This window comes from Gorilla gorilla, chromosome 5, assembly GCF_029281585.2.
Source record: "Gorilla gorilla gorilla isolate KB3781 chromosome 5, NHGRI_mGorGor1-v2.1_pri, whole genome shotgun sequence".
Lineage (NCBI taxonomy): Eukaryota > Metazoa > Chordata > Mammalia > Primates > Hominidae > Gorilla > Gorilla gorilla.
In genome coordinates, this window is record NC_073229.2 from 57,078,125 (window position 1) to 57,094,138 (window position 16,014).

At 54.3% G+C, this 16,014-nt stretch overlaps 1 protein-coding gene across 1 annotated transcript; it reads right to left on the reverse strand.

Moving 5' to 3' along the window:
* Nucleotides 1–413: 413 nt before the first annotated feature.
* On the reverse strand, nt 414–15,846 carry KCNK17 (potassium two pore domain channel subfamily K member 17). Its single transcript, XM_004043958.4, is given in 6 exon segments — nt 414–1,051; nt 1,053–1,141; nt 5,359–5,533; nt 5,897–6,057; nt 12,316–12,430; nt 15,511–15,846. Coding segments are annotated over 6 exon segments (1,080 nt in total). The 5' UTR covers nt 15,748–15,846; the 3' UTR covers nt 414–748.
* Nucleotides 15,847–16,014: the final 168 nt, after the last annotated feature.

The following is a 16,014-nucleotide window of genomic DNA, read 5'->3' on the forward strand; positions in this document are numbered from 1 at the left end:
AGCCTTTGCAAAATCTACCTGGCTTTGCAAACCGTTGATGGGGCCTTCAAACGCAGTGGGGTAGGGTAAGGCAGGAGGAGCCCATTGGCTTGCCCCTGGCTTTTCTGTGGTGTGAATGAGCCATAGAGTAAGGATTCAGCAGCTGGACTGAGACCAGCCGCCTGCTGGCTGTATCAACCCCGAGAGTTATCAGCAAATCTTTACAGAGTTTACCTGGTGGCTCTCTGAAGGTGTAGGCGGCTCGCAGTCCAGCGTTCAATCCATTCTTGCCACCAGCCCTGGACAAACTCACACGGGGAGAGGGTAGTTTCTCTCTGTGTAGGTTCCAGTCTCAGATGCTGCCTTTGTCTCTGGGCATACTCAGAATTAGGTTTGGTTATGAATGACAGAAAAACCCAAATAATGGTATTTTACATAAGATGTTTATTTCTCTCTCACATAAAGGAGGTCGGGTGATATTCCGCTTGTTAGGATGGCTCTGTGATCATCAGAGATCCAGACTCTTCCTATCTTATGGTGCCACTCAAACATTGCCGCTACTTCATGGTGCCGTGTGGCTGCCAGAGCTCCCAGCCACCAAATCGGCATTGCAGCCCGCTAAAGTAAGGAAGTGGGGAAGAAGGGCATGCTGCCCCGCCACCCGAAAGTCACATCCCATGTCACCCAGGACATGTCTCTGTATACCCTATTGGGCAGAATTAATCATATAGCTGCACCTAGCCTCTAGGGTGGATGGAAAATGTAGTCTTTAGTTTGGGTGGACATGTGCAAAGCTTAAAATCAGGGGTCTTGCTACCGAGGACGACGACCAAACAAAGAATGGAGTATAACTAGCTGTCCTTGCCACAGCCTGCAGCGTGAGCAGAAGGTTCCAGATGCTGTATGATTCCCATGGGTCCCTCTGGATAGCATCCTTGCTGTGGGGAGTGGGACTCTGGCTCCCGGTCAGGTCCCTGTCTCCAGCTTTGGGACTTGAAGTCTTCCTTAGAGCTGTGGTGGCAGCAGGAACATACCCTCCCTGGCGTCTCCAGCTGGGAGAGGATGAGTTTGATGATCAAGGCCAGCCATGCCATCCCAAAGAGGATCCACAGGGACACCATGTTCTTGTACCACAGTGGGTACCTCTGGGAGGGGTTCATTCCTGGGGAAGAGGCAAGGTCAGAGGATGGAGGCCTGGGAAAGTCAGGACCACATTCCCCAAAAGAAACAGAGATACATGGTTTGATTCATATAAGCAAGCTGAGGTGTCAATGGGACAGAACATGGAGACTCCTAGCCTCATGGTCACCTCCGAAGGATTCCAGAAAGCCTCCCTGGATTGGCACTTGGGTTTAGGAGCTACATTTCCTCTTTGTCTTTCTGAGGGAATCTGTTTATGCTCCATCCCAGCAGTTCTCAAAGTGTGGTCCCTGGGGCCGGCAGCATCAGCATCCCTGAGAGCTTGTTGGAAATGCAAATGATGGGACCCCTACCCCAGACCTACTGGATCAGAAACCCTGGGCATAGGCCCAGCAATCCGTATTTTTTGTTTTGTTTTGTTTTGGAGACAGAGTCTCACTCTGTTGCCCAGGCTGGAGTTTAGTGGCGTGATCTCGGCTCACTGCAACCTCCGCCTCCTGGGTTCAAGCGATTCTCCTGCCTCCGCCTCCCGAGTAGTCGGGACTACAGGTGCACGCCGCCATGCCCAGCTATTTTTTTGTATTTTAGTAGAGACACGGTTTCACCATTGTTGCCCAGGCTGGTCTTGAACTCCTGAGCTCAGGCAATCCACCCACCTCGGCCTCCCAAAGTGCTAGAATTACAGGTGTGAGCCACCGTGCCCAGCCAGAAATCTGTATTTTAACAAGCCTCCAGAGGATTTCGATGTCCGCTCTAGTGTTTGCCAGTCTCTGTTTGGTTTTCTTGTATCTGAAATGAGGCAGCTTGCTGGAGCCAGGAGATTTGGGATGAACAATGGAACCATAAGAATATGTATCCTGACTCGGTTCTTCAGCCACCTGTCTGAACCTCCTTCATCTGTGAGATGGGGAATACGACTGCGCCCCCTTGGCTTTTAGGATGAAGTCCAAATCCTCAAGGCCCTCTGCCCGCTTCTGCAGCACACCTCTCCCCTCTGACTGCCTGGTTATTCTGGTCTTTTTCCCGTTTCCCCATCTATCATTCTTTCTGCCTCTGGGCTTTTGTACTTATGGCCTCTCAGATCCAAATGCTCCTCATTTTCCATTTTTCTTGGCCTGGTTACCTTCCCTCATCCTGCAGACCTCAGTTCAGACATCACTCCCTACAGACCACGTTGGGTTCCTCTGTTACACGTGCTGCTTTCATGGCCTATGTGTGTCTGCTGGGAAAGTTACTTCCTCATCTGTAAAATGGAGACAGTAAGAGTCCTCCTCCTATGACTGTTGGGAGGATCACATGGGCTGATGCAGCTCAAGTGCTCAGAATGGTGCCTGGTACATAACAGGTGCCCAAGATCTATAGGTGGTTGCTTGTTTCACTCACCATCGGACACCCCCAACGAAGTTGGTGCCGGGTAAGTATAGCCGAGGGAGGGGACTGATGGGAGCTGCTGTGAGTCTTAGATAAATCTTGCCAAGGATTTGCCCTATCATTTAGTACCCTCCCTGGAGGTCTGTGCTGCCTCCCTCATCAGATTGGAATCATTCAAAGGGTAGAGCTCTCCCCTCCTATTCCTTCGTCATCCTTTTCTGTCTTTGCTCCCTGTACCATGCCTCTGTCTACTCCTCATCCTGTCCTGCTGGCCCCAAGACAGCCTCTCTCTCCAGGTCCCCCAAGGCTGGGCCCCTCTCTAGGACCCCCACATGGGGATGAGGCTGCCACCTGGGAGCTGACCTGTGCTGCCTGGCAGAAGCTGGGATTGGATTAGGCTGATTGGGTTATGGGGCTATGATTCCGCTGATGGTCCTAAATGAGATCAGGCACTGAGCCAGCTCTCTGGCCCTGCCACCCGCCAGCTTGGCTTGCTCCTGGTGACAGAGGGGCGGAGGCGCTCTTCTCCCTTTTTATTTCATTTTTTAAAGCTGAAATCATAAGTGGCAGGAGACCTGGCAGCTGGCAAGGCGCTCAACTGAGCTGCAAATGCAATTGGGAGGCGCCAGGCTATGGGGCCGGGGAGGAGTAGCCGGATGGGACCTGGGGGCGGCTCTGGCCACAGCCTTCAGGCAGAGGAGTGGCTGTGAAGACAGCGCCTCTTGTGGCTGCTGATGCAGGGATGTGAACACCCAGTAGCCAACTGGTGGACCTCAGTATCCCCATCCAAGAAAGGGGTTGTCCCTGTTACTGGAGGACAAGGAGAGCTGAGAGGTTTGAGGAATAGGCATGGAAGACTCTGAAACATGGGTGGTGTGAAGGGCCCAGGCTTGGGAGTTTATCCTAGATTTGCCCTGACTTACTTGCTCTATGACCTTATGCAACTCCCTTCCCTCCTCCAGGCCTCAGTGTCTCCATCTTTATAAGGAAGATCCCCTGCAGGTGAAGCAGTTGGGGCTCTTATTGTGGTGACCTGCTACGAGGCACTGCCATGACTGCAGAGGGGCCCAGGAGGTAGCAAGTCTCCATAGATGTGGTGAAGGGGGCAGCTCTGCCAACTGCAGTGGCCGCTGGGCAGAAGTGTTCTTGCCCATCCTTGCCCCAGGCCTGGGCAGTCCCTCTGGGCTTAAAGTTTGGATTAGATCTCCTCAGTCAGATTGTATTGGTAGGAGGGGGGTTACAGAATTTGGACTAGATCTCCTCAGTCAGATTGTATTGGTAGGAGGGGCGTTACAGATTTTGGACTTTATCCTAAAACTATGGGAAAACAATGAAGTTCTTCAGAGGAGTTGAGCAGGTGACATCATAGCCTTTGTAATTTTTAAAGGTCATAAGAGCCAACAGGGGACAAGGAGAGAGGCTGCACAAGTCCCTGGGTGCCATCCTTATTATGCTCTGTGTAAGTAGCAAAACTATAGGATTGTGCAGTGCCCAACCTGTGCAGCTATATGCAACAATCCTGCCTGAACTAGGGAAATGGCAGTGGAAATAGAGAAGAAATTACAGATCTAAGAATCATACTGAGCTGCGAGGGTGCAGGTATGGCCCTTGGAGCTACTGGGTTCAGCTGTCCTGGGACATATCTCTCTACTCTGAGGGTAAAGGTGGGAACATGACCCAGTTGGAAGAAATCTTCCCAAGAATTTCCTTCCAGAGCAACAGACCTCCCAGGATGAGGGAGATCAAGAAGGGGGCAGTGTGAGGCCCCAACACCTGACCCCCTCTTCCTGGGGACCTTGCAAACAGAGGCTAGAAGGCACTGAGGGGCTCTAGGGATTGCCTCATTTTATAGGCAGGAACACTGAGGCCCAGAGAGGAGACATTTTAGGTGGCCTGGAAACAGTATGAATTTTGGAGTCAAATAGATCAGGATTCACATCTTACTAGCTGTGCAATCTCAGGCAGATGGCTCAGCCTCTCTGAGCTTCAGCTTCCTCCTCGGTAAAATGGGGGTGACAATTGTTGCTGTAGGTTGCCTGAGGAGTTAGCTGAAACTAACTTCATTCTTCCAGGCTGGGTTCTGTCGCTGAAGAAGTGAAGAAGGGCAAGGCCTCCTCCCCACGTTAGGGTCTGGGATCAGAGGGAGTGCATGAAGCCGCTTGAGGCTGGCGCGGTGGTCGTGCCAGCGGCACCTTCAGGGACGGGAAGGGGCGGTGATGAGGCTGAGCTGGGGCGCAGCCACTCTGCCACGGCACAGAATGTCCCTCCACTGCCACCTGCTGGGCATCGGCCTCAGCCTGATTATGCAAGGCTGGTGGCTTCTAGGGCCCTTGTCTTGCCTAGGTTGGGTAGTGCCACTGATTAAACCCACCCTGGGTCCACTGACCACGAGGCCCCTTCTTGCTGGCACTCAGAATCTGCCTGCCAACTGTTTTCCCACAGGGCTCTGGGGAGGCTGGGGTTCCAGGAGTCTCCCGGACCCTACTGTCTGATCCCCGGGTACTGTGATCTCCAGCCCCGGAGCAGTGGGACAGATTGGCGTTCCATAGGGAGAGAGTGAAGTGGGGAAGGGAGACCCTGGGGCAAGCATGGACCCCGGAGGGAGGCGGGGACTCCCGTCATGTGGAGAGCTCTAAGCACAATAGGTGGGCCCGCGGACGTGTTGGACCTCTCTGTGTTGGTCAAGAAGGGCCAGAGTGACCTCAGACCCGTCACACAACAAAAGCAGGCAGGACAGTGTCTCCGGATTTTGGGCCCAAAAGCCCCCACATGGCGTGCACACAGCAGGTGCGCCAGCTGCGGGAGCAGATGAGTGAGAGGTGTAGGCAGCCGAATGTCCCCGCCAGCCCAACCGCCAGGAACTCTCACCAATCACGTAGTCGCCGAAGCCCACGGTGCTGAGGGTGATGAAGGCGAAGTAGAAGCCCTCCGTGTAGCTCCAGCCCTCCATGTGGGAGAAGAGCAGCGGTGGCAGCAGCAGGAAGAGCAGGAGGCCCGAGAGGAGGGCGCCAGAGCCCGCCAGCCACCGCACCTTGTCAGGATCCTGTGGGTGCAACATTGTCCCCAGGCCTCCTGAGGCCTTCACCCCATGCGTGGGAGCCGAGGGAGCTGGAGGCAGGCCAGAGCTCTCCCCAGTAAGAAGGGGGCTCTTCACCTGGTCTGTGTTCTCCAGGTTCCCTGCCTGGAGCCTGTGCCTCATGTCCTTCCCGTCTGCCCAGTCCCACCCCGTCTCCACCATTAATGCCCTTTTTCACTAAGGACCCTATTCTGAGCAGTGACCCCCAATCCCAACACAACCTCACCAGTAACACTTGCTCCCACCTCTTGTCATTAGTAACCCCAATTCCCACCACAGCCCCTCATTCTAGAAGTGACCCATCCCCACCCCGTCCAGCAGCCCCCTCACCTGCCAGGTGCCCCCCAGCCTGCTGGCACAGTGGTTTACTCCCTGCTGCATGAGATGCCCCAGTCGGTTGAGCACCACGAGGTTGAGTGGGATCCCCACAAGGGCAAAGAAGATGCAGAAGAGGCGGGCAGCCATTGTGTTGGGGCTCAGGTTGCCATAGCCTGAGGTGAGAGGGGGCACTCAGGGGACCTTTCCAGCCCAGCCCTGTCCACTCACCACCACAGCCCCACTCCTGGGCCCAACCCCCAGGGCCCTCATTCTAACCCACTGTAGATGTGGGCAGCTGATACTTACCAAGGCTCTCCTTTTCTGTGCTGGGCACTGTGCAGGGCACCCTGTACATTCATTCCCTCAGTTCACCCTCGAAACCACCCTTCCAAATCAGAATTATGTGCCATATTTTACAGGCTGGAGAAGCTCTAGCAGGCTAAGCTGCATGCATGAGCTCAAACCCACCAAATGTGAGTCTCCTCTTCCTCTCTTCATGTCCTCCCTCTCTGGATGGGCAGATGGATGCTGGAGGGGGCAGAGCCTCCAGCTGTTGCACTCTTAGGATCTACTGCACCATTCAGGCTGAGGCCATGCTGTCTCCACACTGCTCCCAGCCATGCTTGGGCACAGTGGGGCACTGAAGCTGGCCATCCCTGCCCAGTGTGGCACTCCTCTTGCAACCTTTGCTCTGGGATCCCCATGGCCTGGCCCAGACTTTCTCACAGCTGCACTGCAGAGAGCAGCTCTTCCCACACCAGTCTCCTTCCTTCCCTCTCTCCTTTCATAGGTATCAGGCCTGCTTGCAGTCTGAGGCTTTTGACATTAATTCCTGCTCCTTCTCTTTTATCCTTCAAAGGCTCCCCTCAATATATCTCTTGCGCATCTAATTCTGTCTTGATATCTGATTCCTGGAGGACCCAAACTAGCACAACAGGGCTCCCTCATAAAGCTCAGTGGGAGGGAGGGACAGACAGTAAGTCATCAGCTGCCTAGGGGAGGAGGTAGAAGTTGGGGGGGTGGTCTCTGATCACCAAGATAGGGAGAGGGGAAGCTAGGGGAGGAAAAGATGTTCACAAAAGATTCTATCCATCTGGACATTCTTTTCTCCTCCAGCTCTGCCTCCACCCTTCTTGATCACCACCACTGTCTTGTCTTGCTAAAATGCAAACCTGATTAGATCATCATTGAGGTTATAAGCCTTCTTCAGTCTCCTGTCTGCTGGGGAAAGTCCAAGCTCTTGCCCAGCCTTTCTCTGAGACTCATCTGGTGCCCCTGCTTCCCCAGCTCTAGCCACATTGCTGGCCTGCAGAACTCTCCAGGTCCACTCGTGCCTCTGCACCTTTGACCACAATGCTTCCTCTATGAAGAGTCTCTCCTCTTTACCCACATAAATATAAATGACCCTTCCAGTCCTCGACTCTCCAGTGCAGCTGCTCCTCATCCAGGGCCCCCTCCAGCACTCTCCCTTGCACTGTGTGAGAAAGATTTGTTTCCATGTCTGCCTCTTCCAAGTATATCAAGTATATGCTCTGAGCCCCTCAAGAGCAGGGACTGGGTCTTTTTTTTTTTTTTTTTTTGAGATGTAGTTTCGCTCTCTTGCCCAGGATGGAGTGCAATGGCACAATCTTGGCTCACTGCAACCTCTGCCTCCTGGGTTCAAGCTATTCTCCTGCCTCAGCCTCCCAAGTAGCTGGGATTACAGGCATGTGCCACCACGCCCAGCTAATTTTTGTATTTTTAGTAGAGACGGGGTTTTGCCATGTTGGCCAGGCTGGTCTTGAGCTCCCGACCTCAGGCAATCTGCCCGCCTTGGCCTACCAAAGTGCTGGGATTACAGGCGTGAGCCACCGCACCCGGCCTGGGACTGGTTCTTAATCACCATATTCTCAGCAACTGGCAAAGGATCTGACCCTTAATAGGTGCTCTTCACTACATATGTGTTGAATGCATAAAGAATGAGTGAATGAATGAATGAGGAAATACAAAAGTGAATGTGTAAGTAAATGAACAAATGCCTCTCATTTTGCCTCCTAGCACTGCCTAACATTCTTGCTTGCCCAGATGGGGTCACTGTGCCCACACACCCTAAACTCGTCTGTATTATATTGAAACCAGTGTTTACATCCACCCCCACCTTACTGAGGGGTCCCAAGAGAGGTCAAACTATGTACAAGTACAGAGCATGTGCTTTGCAGTCTGCTGCACCTCCTAGGTTTGGATCCCAGCTCAGCTCCTTGCAGGCTGTGGGACCTTGGGCAAGTGGTTCGATCTTTCTTTCTTTGTTTTTTTTTTTTTTTTTTTTGTGACAGAGTCTTGCTCTGTGGCCAGGCTGGAGTGCAGTGGCGTGATCTCGGCTCATTGCAACCTCTGACTCCCTGGTTCCAGAGATTCTCCTGCCTCAGCTTCCTGAGTAGCTGGGATTACAGATACATGCCACCACACCCAGCTAATTTTGCATTTTTAGTAAAGATGGGGTTTCACCATGTTGACCAGGATGGTCTCAATCTCCTGACCTCGTGATCTGTCCGCCTTGGCCTCCCAAAGTGCTGGGATTACAGGTGTGAGCCACCGCGCCCAGCTTGCTTGCTTGCTTCCTTCCTTCCTTCTGTCCTTCCTCTCTCTCTCTTTCTTTCTTTTGGCTTGACCTTTCTGAATGCTGCTTCCTCCTGTAAAATGGGGATGCTGACATCCACCTACAGTGGGGGGTAATGATGAAATGAGGAATGGAGGTACACTGTAGAAGGGAATGTGAGCTTGCAAGCATCTGGTATATACAAGGTGCTAAATGTTTGTTGAATAAATGAATGATGGAACTCCAGTGAACTGGCTTCTGGTCTGAGGACTTCAGAAGCCTCTTGAGTCCCCATCTACCTCCCCCACTGGCCTTTATGGGTTTCCTCTTCCAAAGGAGAGTTCTCCTTTCTGTAGGCATCTAGGGCGAGGTAAACCTCTTACTTTCCACCCACCTCTCTGCCTGCCTCCTCACCAGCCCCTCCTCCTCCAGCTGTAGGTCCTGCCAAGTTCCATCCTCTGGTCCTGGTTTTTCTTCCCCATTCAGTTTTCACCAGCAGGATGGGGACACTAAGATTCCAGCTCTGAGAGGAGCCCCATGGAGGCCTGCAGCGTTCTCAGGCTGACATTAAATGGGTTTTTTTCCTCCCCACTATTCTCAGCCATCCCTCAGGTCAGCAAAAGGATGTCACCTACCTGTTGAACACTGGGAAGCCACAGCCCCACCCAAGCCACCTTTCACTTCAGCATGTCTCCTCACTGCCACCTTGCATCTTGTTGGGATCTCTGGGCATCCTGCAAGGACCCTACAAGTCTATCTGTGATTGGTCTTCTCTGTACTTTCTCTGAATGCAGCTCCTGTTTCCAACCCTCTCCACCTACCTGGACCTCCTTACTGCTCCCCAAACACACAAGTCACACTCCCATCTCAGGGCCTTTGCACTTGCTGGCAGAGGATTCTCTCCTCAGATATCATCAGTTTGCTCCATTATTTTACTCATGTCTCTGCTTCAACGTTACTGTATCAGCTTCAATGTTACTGAATGGACACCCCACCTACAATAGGTGCCCCCATCACTATGAGACCCCTTTAACTAGCTTTACTTTTCTCTAAGCACACCCCACTACCTGATTATTGTCCATGTATCTGTTTAGTGTGTGTCCCCTCACACTAGAATGTCAGCTCCCCAAGGGCTGGGACTTGCTAATTTTGATTACCATTGTATCCTCAGCACCAGTGTCTGGCCCACACTAGGTACATACATACATACATACACACCAAGGTATGTATGTATGTATGTATGTATGTATGTATGTATGTATGTACCTATTTTTTCAGGCAGAGTCTTGCTCTATTGCCTAGGCTGAAGTGCAGTGGCACAATCTCGGCTCACTGCAACCTCCGCCTCCCAGGCTCAAGCGATTCTCGTGCTTCTGCCTCCCAAATAGCTGGGATTACAGGCAGCCGCCACCACGTCCGGCTAATTTTCATATTTTTAGAAGAGATGGGGTTTCACCATGTTGGCCCGGCTGGTCTCCAACTCCTGGCCTCATGTGATCCACCTGCCTCGGCCTCCCAAAATGCTGGGATTATAGGCAAGAGCCACCATGCCCAGCCTTCAATTTATTTGTTGAACAAATGGATGGATGAATGAAAGAACCAATGAGCAAGCCAGGAATGGAGTTCACAGATGAGTGATTTCTGGGCTCAGGCCTGTCCTACTGGCCCAGAGGTATTTGTGTTAGGGCTTGGAAAGTACTGCCCTTACAGGGTGCTGGTCCCAGGGTAATGGGTTTGCCGAAGAGGCTGCCCTCTGCTGAGCCTCTCAGAATATCCCTTCTTCCCTTGTGGCATTCCAGATGTACCTGATCTTCCATCTCCCTCTCCTTCTCTCTCCAAATACCTCCCATGTGTAAGTGCATACAAGTGTGGTCAGCATCACAGAACCCTCACTCCCCTCCTGTTCACTCCACAATGGCTAGTCAACTCTGCTTCTCACTAGCCGTATGATCTGGGGGAGATGGTGCAACATCTCTGTGCCGTGTCCCCATCTGTGACATGAAAATAGGCTGGACACAGTGGCTCACACCTGTAATCCCAGCACTTTGGGAGGCCAAGGCGGGTGGATCACTTGAGGACAGGAGTTTGAGGCCAGCCTGGCCAGCATGGTAAAACCTGTCTCTACTAAAATACAAAAATTAGCCGGGCATGTTGGCAAGTGCCTGTAGTCCCAGCTACTTGGGAGGCTGAGGCAGGAGAATCGCTTGAACCTGGGAGGCGGAGGTTTCAGTGAGCTGAGATCATGCCAATGCACTCCAGCCTGGGCGACACAGCGAGACTCCGTCTCAAAAAAGAAAGAAAGAAAATAATAAGACCTATTCTTGGAGGTTGCCATAGGGACAAATTGAAATCTTAAATGTCAAAGTGCCCAGCACAGTGCCTAGTACAAGAAGACCTCGGGTGTTTCCTCAGGTGTACTGTGTGTGTGGGGTGGGGCAGGGCCCTCCTCTCTTTGCCCTCCTCACCCTCAAGCTGGTTGAAATTGAGTGGAGAGGAAAGGACAGAGGCATAATCCAGGCTAGGGGTGGTAGAGCTGGGAAGAGAGGTAGCAAAACTCTGAATTTGGTGGGCCAAAGTCACAGGCCCTGAGAAGAGTGTGGGAGGTGTGGGGTTTGCAGACTAAAGGACCCCCAAATCTGGGAGGCCTGGCCTACAGTGACTGTGTTTTAAGATCTCCTGCTACCCTGGAACTCAATACATGCCTGGTGAATGCATATTTAATGGAATTCCTTAACGTGGCAGTATTTATTGAGTGGCTGCTGTATGCTGGGCCTTGTAATAGACCCTTGGGGATGTAAAGATGAATCGGCCCATCCTGCCAGTCCTTCAGGGGCTCAGGGCCCCTGGAGTCTGAGATGCCTCCCAAGCATGCTTGTCTCAAGGACTGCCCAGGCTCCCATGTAGCTCTGAGGTCTGCTTTCAAGAAGTTCTGGCCAATTTAAAACTAGATGGAGAATCCTCTGGGTGCTCTTGCCTTACCCAACCCTGTGGGGAGGCTGGGATACTGGTGTCCTGGAGAGAGAATCCTGGCTGGCCAGGAACTGGGCGGCGGTAGCCCAAGTCACCAGTGATATCAGCCTGCCACCTGGTGGCAAGTCCTGTGTCATGCAGGAGTTGGGGCAGAAGGATCTGGGTGGCTCGACTTGCATGATTTCCTGGGTTTCAGAACTGCAGGGATCTAGCCGGCTCTTCTTTGCACAGCAGCCCCTCAGCACCCTCCTGAGACAAGCTCTACCTCAGCTCTTCCACAGGGGAGGGTTAGTCCAGGTGTCCCTGTGTGTGGGGAGGATGGCGATGAGGAGTGGAGGGGGCTGTTTGCAAGCTGAAGAGAGGACTGTGGGAATGGGGTCTGGAGACAAGGACATGGGAGGAATGGCCACCTCCCCCAGGGCTGAGAAACAGAGGGGTCTAAAGCTCTTTCTCTGGATTTCTACTTCTTCTTCCTTCCTAACTTTCCCTCCACTTCTCCTGACCACCACTCCCGGGCCTCAGTGTTGGGTGGGCTCAGCTGAGGAGACTGGCATCCTTGTAGTGCCCAGAGACATGTTTCTTGCTGTACTGGGAGACCTCTGCTTCCTGAAAGGCCATGTGGGGCAGAAGTCCCCTAGAGCAGTGCTTGTCAAACTCGAACAGTGCTCCTGAATCCCCTGGGGACCTGGGTGAGATGCAGAGGCTGAGTCAGCAGGTCTGTAGTGAGGCCCGAGACTGCTCCCGGGCGGTGTCCATGCTGCAGAGCTGAACTGCACTTGGAGTCATGAGACTCCAGGTAATCCCTCCAAAAGGCAACTAGCCTGTTGCCTCTCAGAGAGCTGCCTCCTTCCCCACCCCCATCCCCCTGGCCCCATCTGGCCCTTACCAATGGTGGTGATGGTGGACACAGAAAAGAAGAAGGAGCCCATGAGCTCCCAGCGCCCCATGCTGGTGGTGTTGCTGAGCAGGCTGGCCCCATTTTTGTACGCTTGGACGACATCCTGGGGAAGAGGCTGCAATGACCACCAGGCTCTGTGGGGTGATGGATTTCCTGTACCCCAAAACACGCACACAAACACACACACACACACACACACACACACACACACACACACAAACAAACCTACACACACAGCCCTCACAATTACTCTTTGATCCCAGCCCACCAGGGCAAGGAGGCTCTACCCCTCTCACCAAGGGCTCACCAGGTACAGCTACCAACAGCTACCATGGGGACAGCTCCTTCCCCACCCTTTACCCAGTGGCTAGGTCAGGTTGGAGTCCTAGTAAACCAGCCACTCATTTTCTCCCCTGCTCACTCCCATTCCTGCAACAAACACTAGGCCAGGCATGATGTGTGGTGCTTTTAGGGGACGTGACCACAAGAGACACGACCCCAGCCCTCAGTGGTACATAGACAAACCTAACTAACTCTAATATGATGCAGTCAATGTCACTTTGGGCATTAAGGAGGAAGTGCAGCTACACAATCCTGGGGAAGGTGCTCAACTTCTCTCTGTGCCTCAGTTTCCTTACCTGTATGATGGTAATACAAATAGTACCTACTTCATAGAGTTGTTGTGAGTGTTAAATAAGGTATTATGTGTAGACTTAGTACCTGGCACATGGTGTTAGCAGTTGCTATATTGCCTATATGCATTATATAGGCATATAATGTTGTAGGACTCTGAGGAAGAAGGATGTTCATTCTCATTTGGGTAGGAGCAGAGGCCTCATGGAGACTGGGATGTTTTAGCTGGGCCTTCCTTGAGGGTCAGGTAGGATTGCTTCTGGTGGAAGGATGTTTAGGTAGATGCGACAGCAGTGCAGAAGGTGCGAGGTGAGACTGCCTGGGACCTAGATTAGGGAGACTGGTAAGAAGTGATTGAAGCCAAGCTGTGCTTGGCTTTGCCATGCCAGGGATGAAGTGACAGGTATTATCCAAGGTCACTGAGCAAATGGGAAGTAGGATCAGGTTTGTGTGCTCTGTGGCAGCTGGCAGTATAGAAAGGGTTGACCAGAGGGGAGAGACTCCTGCAGAGGTGAGTGATAGACAGGCCCTGGCCTGTCTCCTGGCACAGGTGGTCCAGGAGGAACAGAGAGGAGATATTCAGAAGCCCAGGCCTCTGGCCCTATTTAGTATGGGCAGTAAAGGAGATGTTGCAGAGGATTGTGAGGGTGTGTGGACATGGGGCAGACAATCGAGATTTAGGACAGGTGGAGAAGCAGGGCTGGGAGGAGGACCACTTGCTCTTGGCCTTGAGGAATTTCAGAAGTTGCATGTCCACATCTGGTGTTCAGAAAGAAGATCTGGGCTGGATACCACATCCTTATTTCTGGAGATGGCTGAAGCCACAGGAGTGTTGAGGAAGGGGGTGAGGTGGGGGTGGAGGGAGTTGAAGGGAAAGCCCAAAGAGATGACAGCCTGGCTGGGAATCTTGGGAAGCACCCACATCCACAGGTCCACACTGAAGCAGTATTTATGCTGGTTAACAGCTCCAGCTCCTGGCTATGTAGCCATGCATTTGTATGTAACCTCTCTGAGCCTGTTTCTTCACCTCTGAAACAGGATGATAAAAACAGTACCCACCTGTGAGGGTGAACCAGGATGATAAAAACAGTACCCAGCTGTGAGGGAGGTGAGACAAATGAATACGGGTAAAGTACTAGGAACAGTGCTTGGCACACGATAAGCGCTGCACAGAGGCATTTACTGTTATTATAATCACCATCATAGCCATCTCCCTGGGCCCAGGCTGCTTGTAGTCGAAGTTCACCACCTTTGCAAGGGTAATGGCAGGCAGCCTCAGCACCAGGACCCAGCAGTCGGGCTGTATTTGCAGAAGTCCGCAGGTGGGGAGCTGGAGGAATCACTTTAGGTCCTTAGTAGAGATAGGCCTGGCCCTGGCTACCTCCTGACCTCACCGAATCGGCCTAGTCCGAGGGTTCAGAACACCACTTCCGCTCCGCGCTGGGTCCCTTCCCACCCTGGCACGGTTCCCTGCCACCTTCCGGGGATTGGCTTTGGACTGGAGACTCTGGACGGATAAGCCACGAGGCCTGCAAGACGGGGATTCTGGGCTGGCGCGCAGCTGTCTGGACTCTGGGCTCTCGGACGAAGGGGTGGGGAACCAAGCCAGGACCCAGGACATCAATGCCTCCGCCAAATCGAGCAGCTGCCAGTCTGGCGTCGCTTCAGTCCTAAGATGCGCCACCCCTAGAACCCTCCCCGGCCTCCTCCGCCCTGCTAGGCCCCACCCTTGAGGAGCCTCTGCTCAGATTTACCTCTGAGTCCTCCCCTGAACCCTGCCTTCAGCCTTTCCGGGCAGCCGCGCGGCGGGGGCGCGCCCAGTCCTTGTGTCCGAAGTAGTAAAGCGGGTTCAGCCAGAGAGCGGCCCTGCGTCCGCCCTCCTCTCGAACCCGGGTCTGCGCACGTCGAGCCCCCTCTCTGCGTTGAGGGTGGCCCCGGCCAGCACGCCTCGGGCCCAATCCACCCACCCTCCGGGACAAGCGCGCCTTCCCCCAGGCTCCTACGGCCGCGCCCTCGCTCCTCAGCATCCTTAGACCCGGCGCCCCTGCCGTCCCAGCTCCCAGTTCGCAAACGTGCGCCCGGGTTCCCCCTCTGGAAGCGGCCAGGTGTGGCGTTTAGCTCTTTGCCACGGGTCCGGATGCGACCAACCCCCAAGCAGGCTCAAACGCGCCCTTTCCCGGGTCAGGCCGGGCGGGGCCGGTTACGCGCGCGCCCCCTGCCGTAGTCGTCCTCGCCCCCAAATTTGGATGAGTCCCCAGGCATCTGCCTCCTCACCGGGCCAGCATGCCCTCTCGCCCCCAAGTAGGACTCAGCCCGGCTTCTCGCAGTCCTCTCGCTAGGGCGAGGGTCTTTTCCTCCGAGGTCCCCCAACCCTCTGGTCCCCGCGCAGGAAAGCCCACCCCCGTTGTGCCCGCGTCTACGTTCCCGACGTTTCCCTGAACAGGAAACACCTGACCAGGGCCTGAATAGGCCCCCTCGCCCTCGGCCTGTACACCCCGCGGCCCGCTACCCCATCCCGCCGCGCCCAGGCCGACGCCGCTCGCCCCTGACCCGGATCAGCGAGTCCAGCGCCGGGCGGTCCAGACACGTGAAGTTCTGCAACAGCTCCCACTTGTCGCGCTGGAAGCTGCGGCTGGAGTCCTGCGCCGCGCGGCCCTCCAGCGTCCAGAACACGCCGGTGCCCAGCGCCAGGTAAGCCAGGTAGGCGAGCAGCAGGAGCATGGTGCTGGGCACCGCGCAGCCCCGGACCCTGCCCTCGGGAGCCGCCCGGGCTCGCGGTCGGTACATAGCGGGAGAGGCGGGGAGCCGGCGCCGGGAGCGGTGGACTAGGACCCGGTGGGAGGGAAGGGCCAGGCGTCCAGCTCGTATCTCCTCTCGCAAACGCCTGCTGGTGCCCGGTTTTGCCGGGGAGGAGGAGTGCTGGGGAATGGGACAGCCTGGCCCCACCCAGCCCTGGGATCCAATCCCAGGGACAAAAAGAGGCTCTGAACTGTGGGCATCTGGCCCCGCCTCAAATGTGTGCGGGGTGCCCACCTGCTAGGCCTAGGCCAGGGA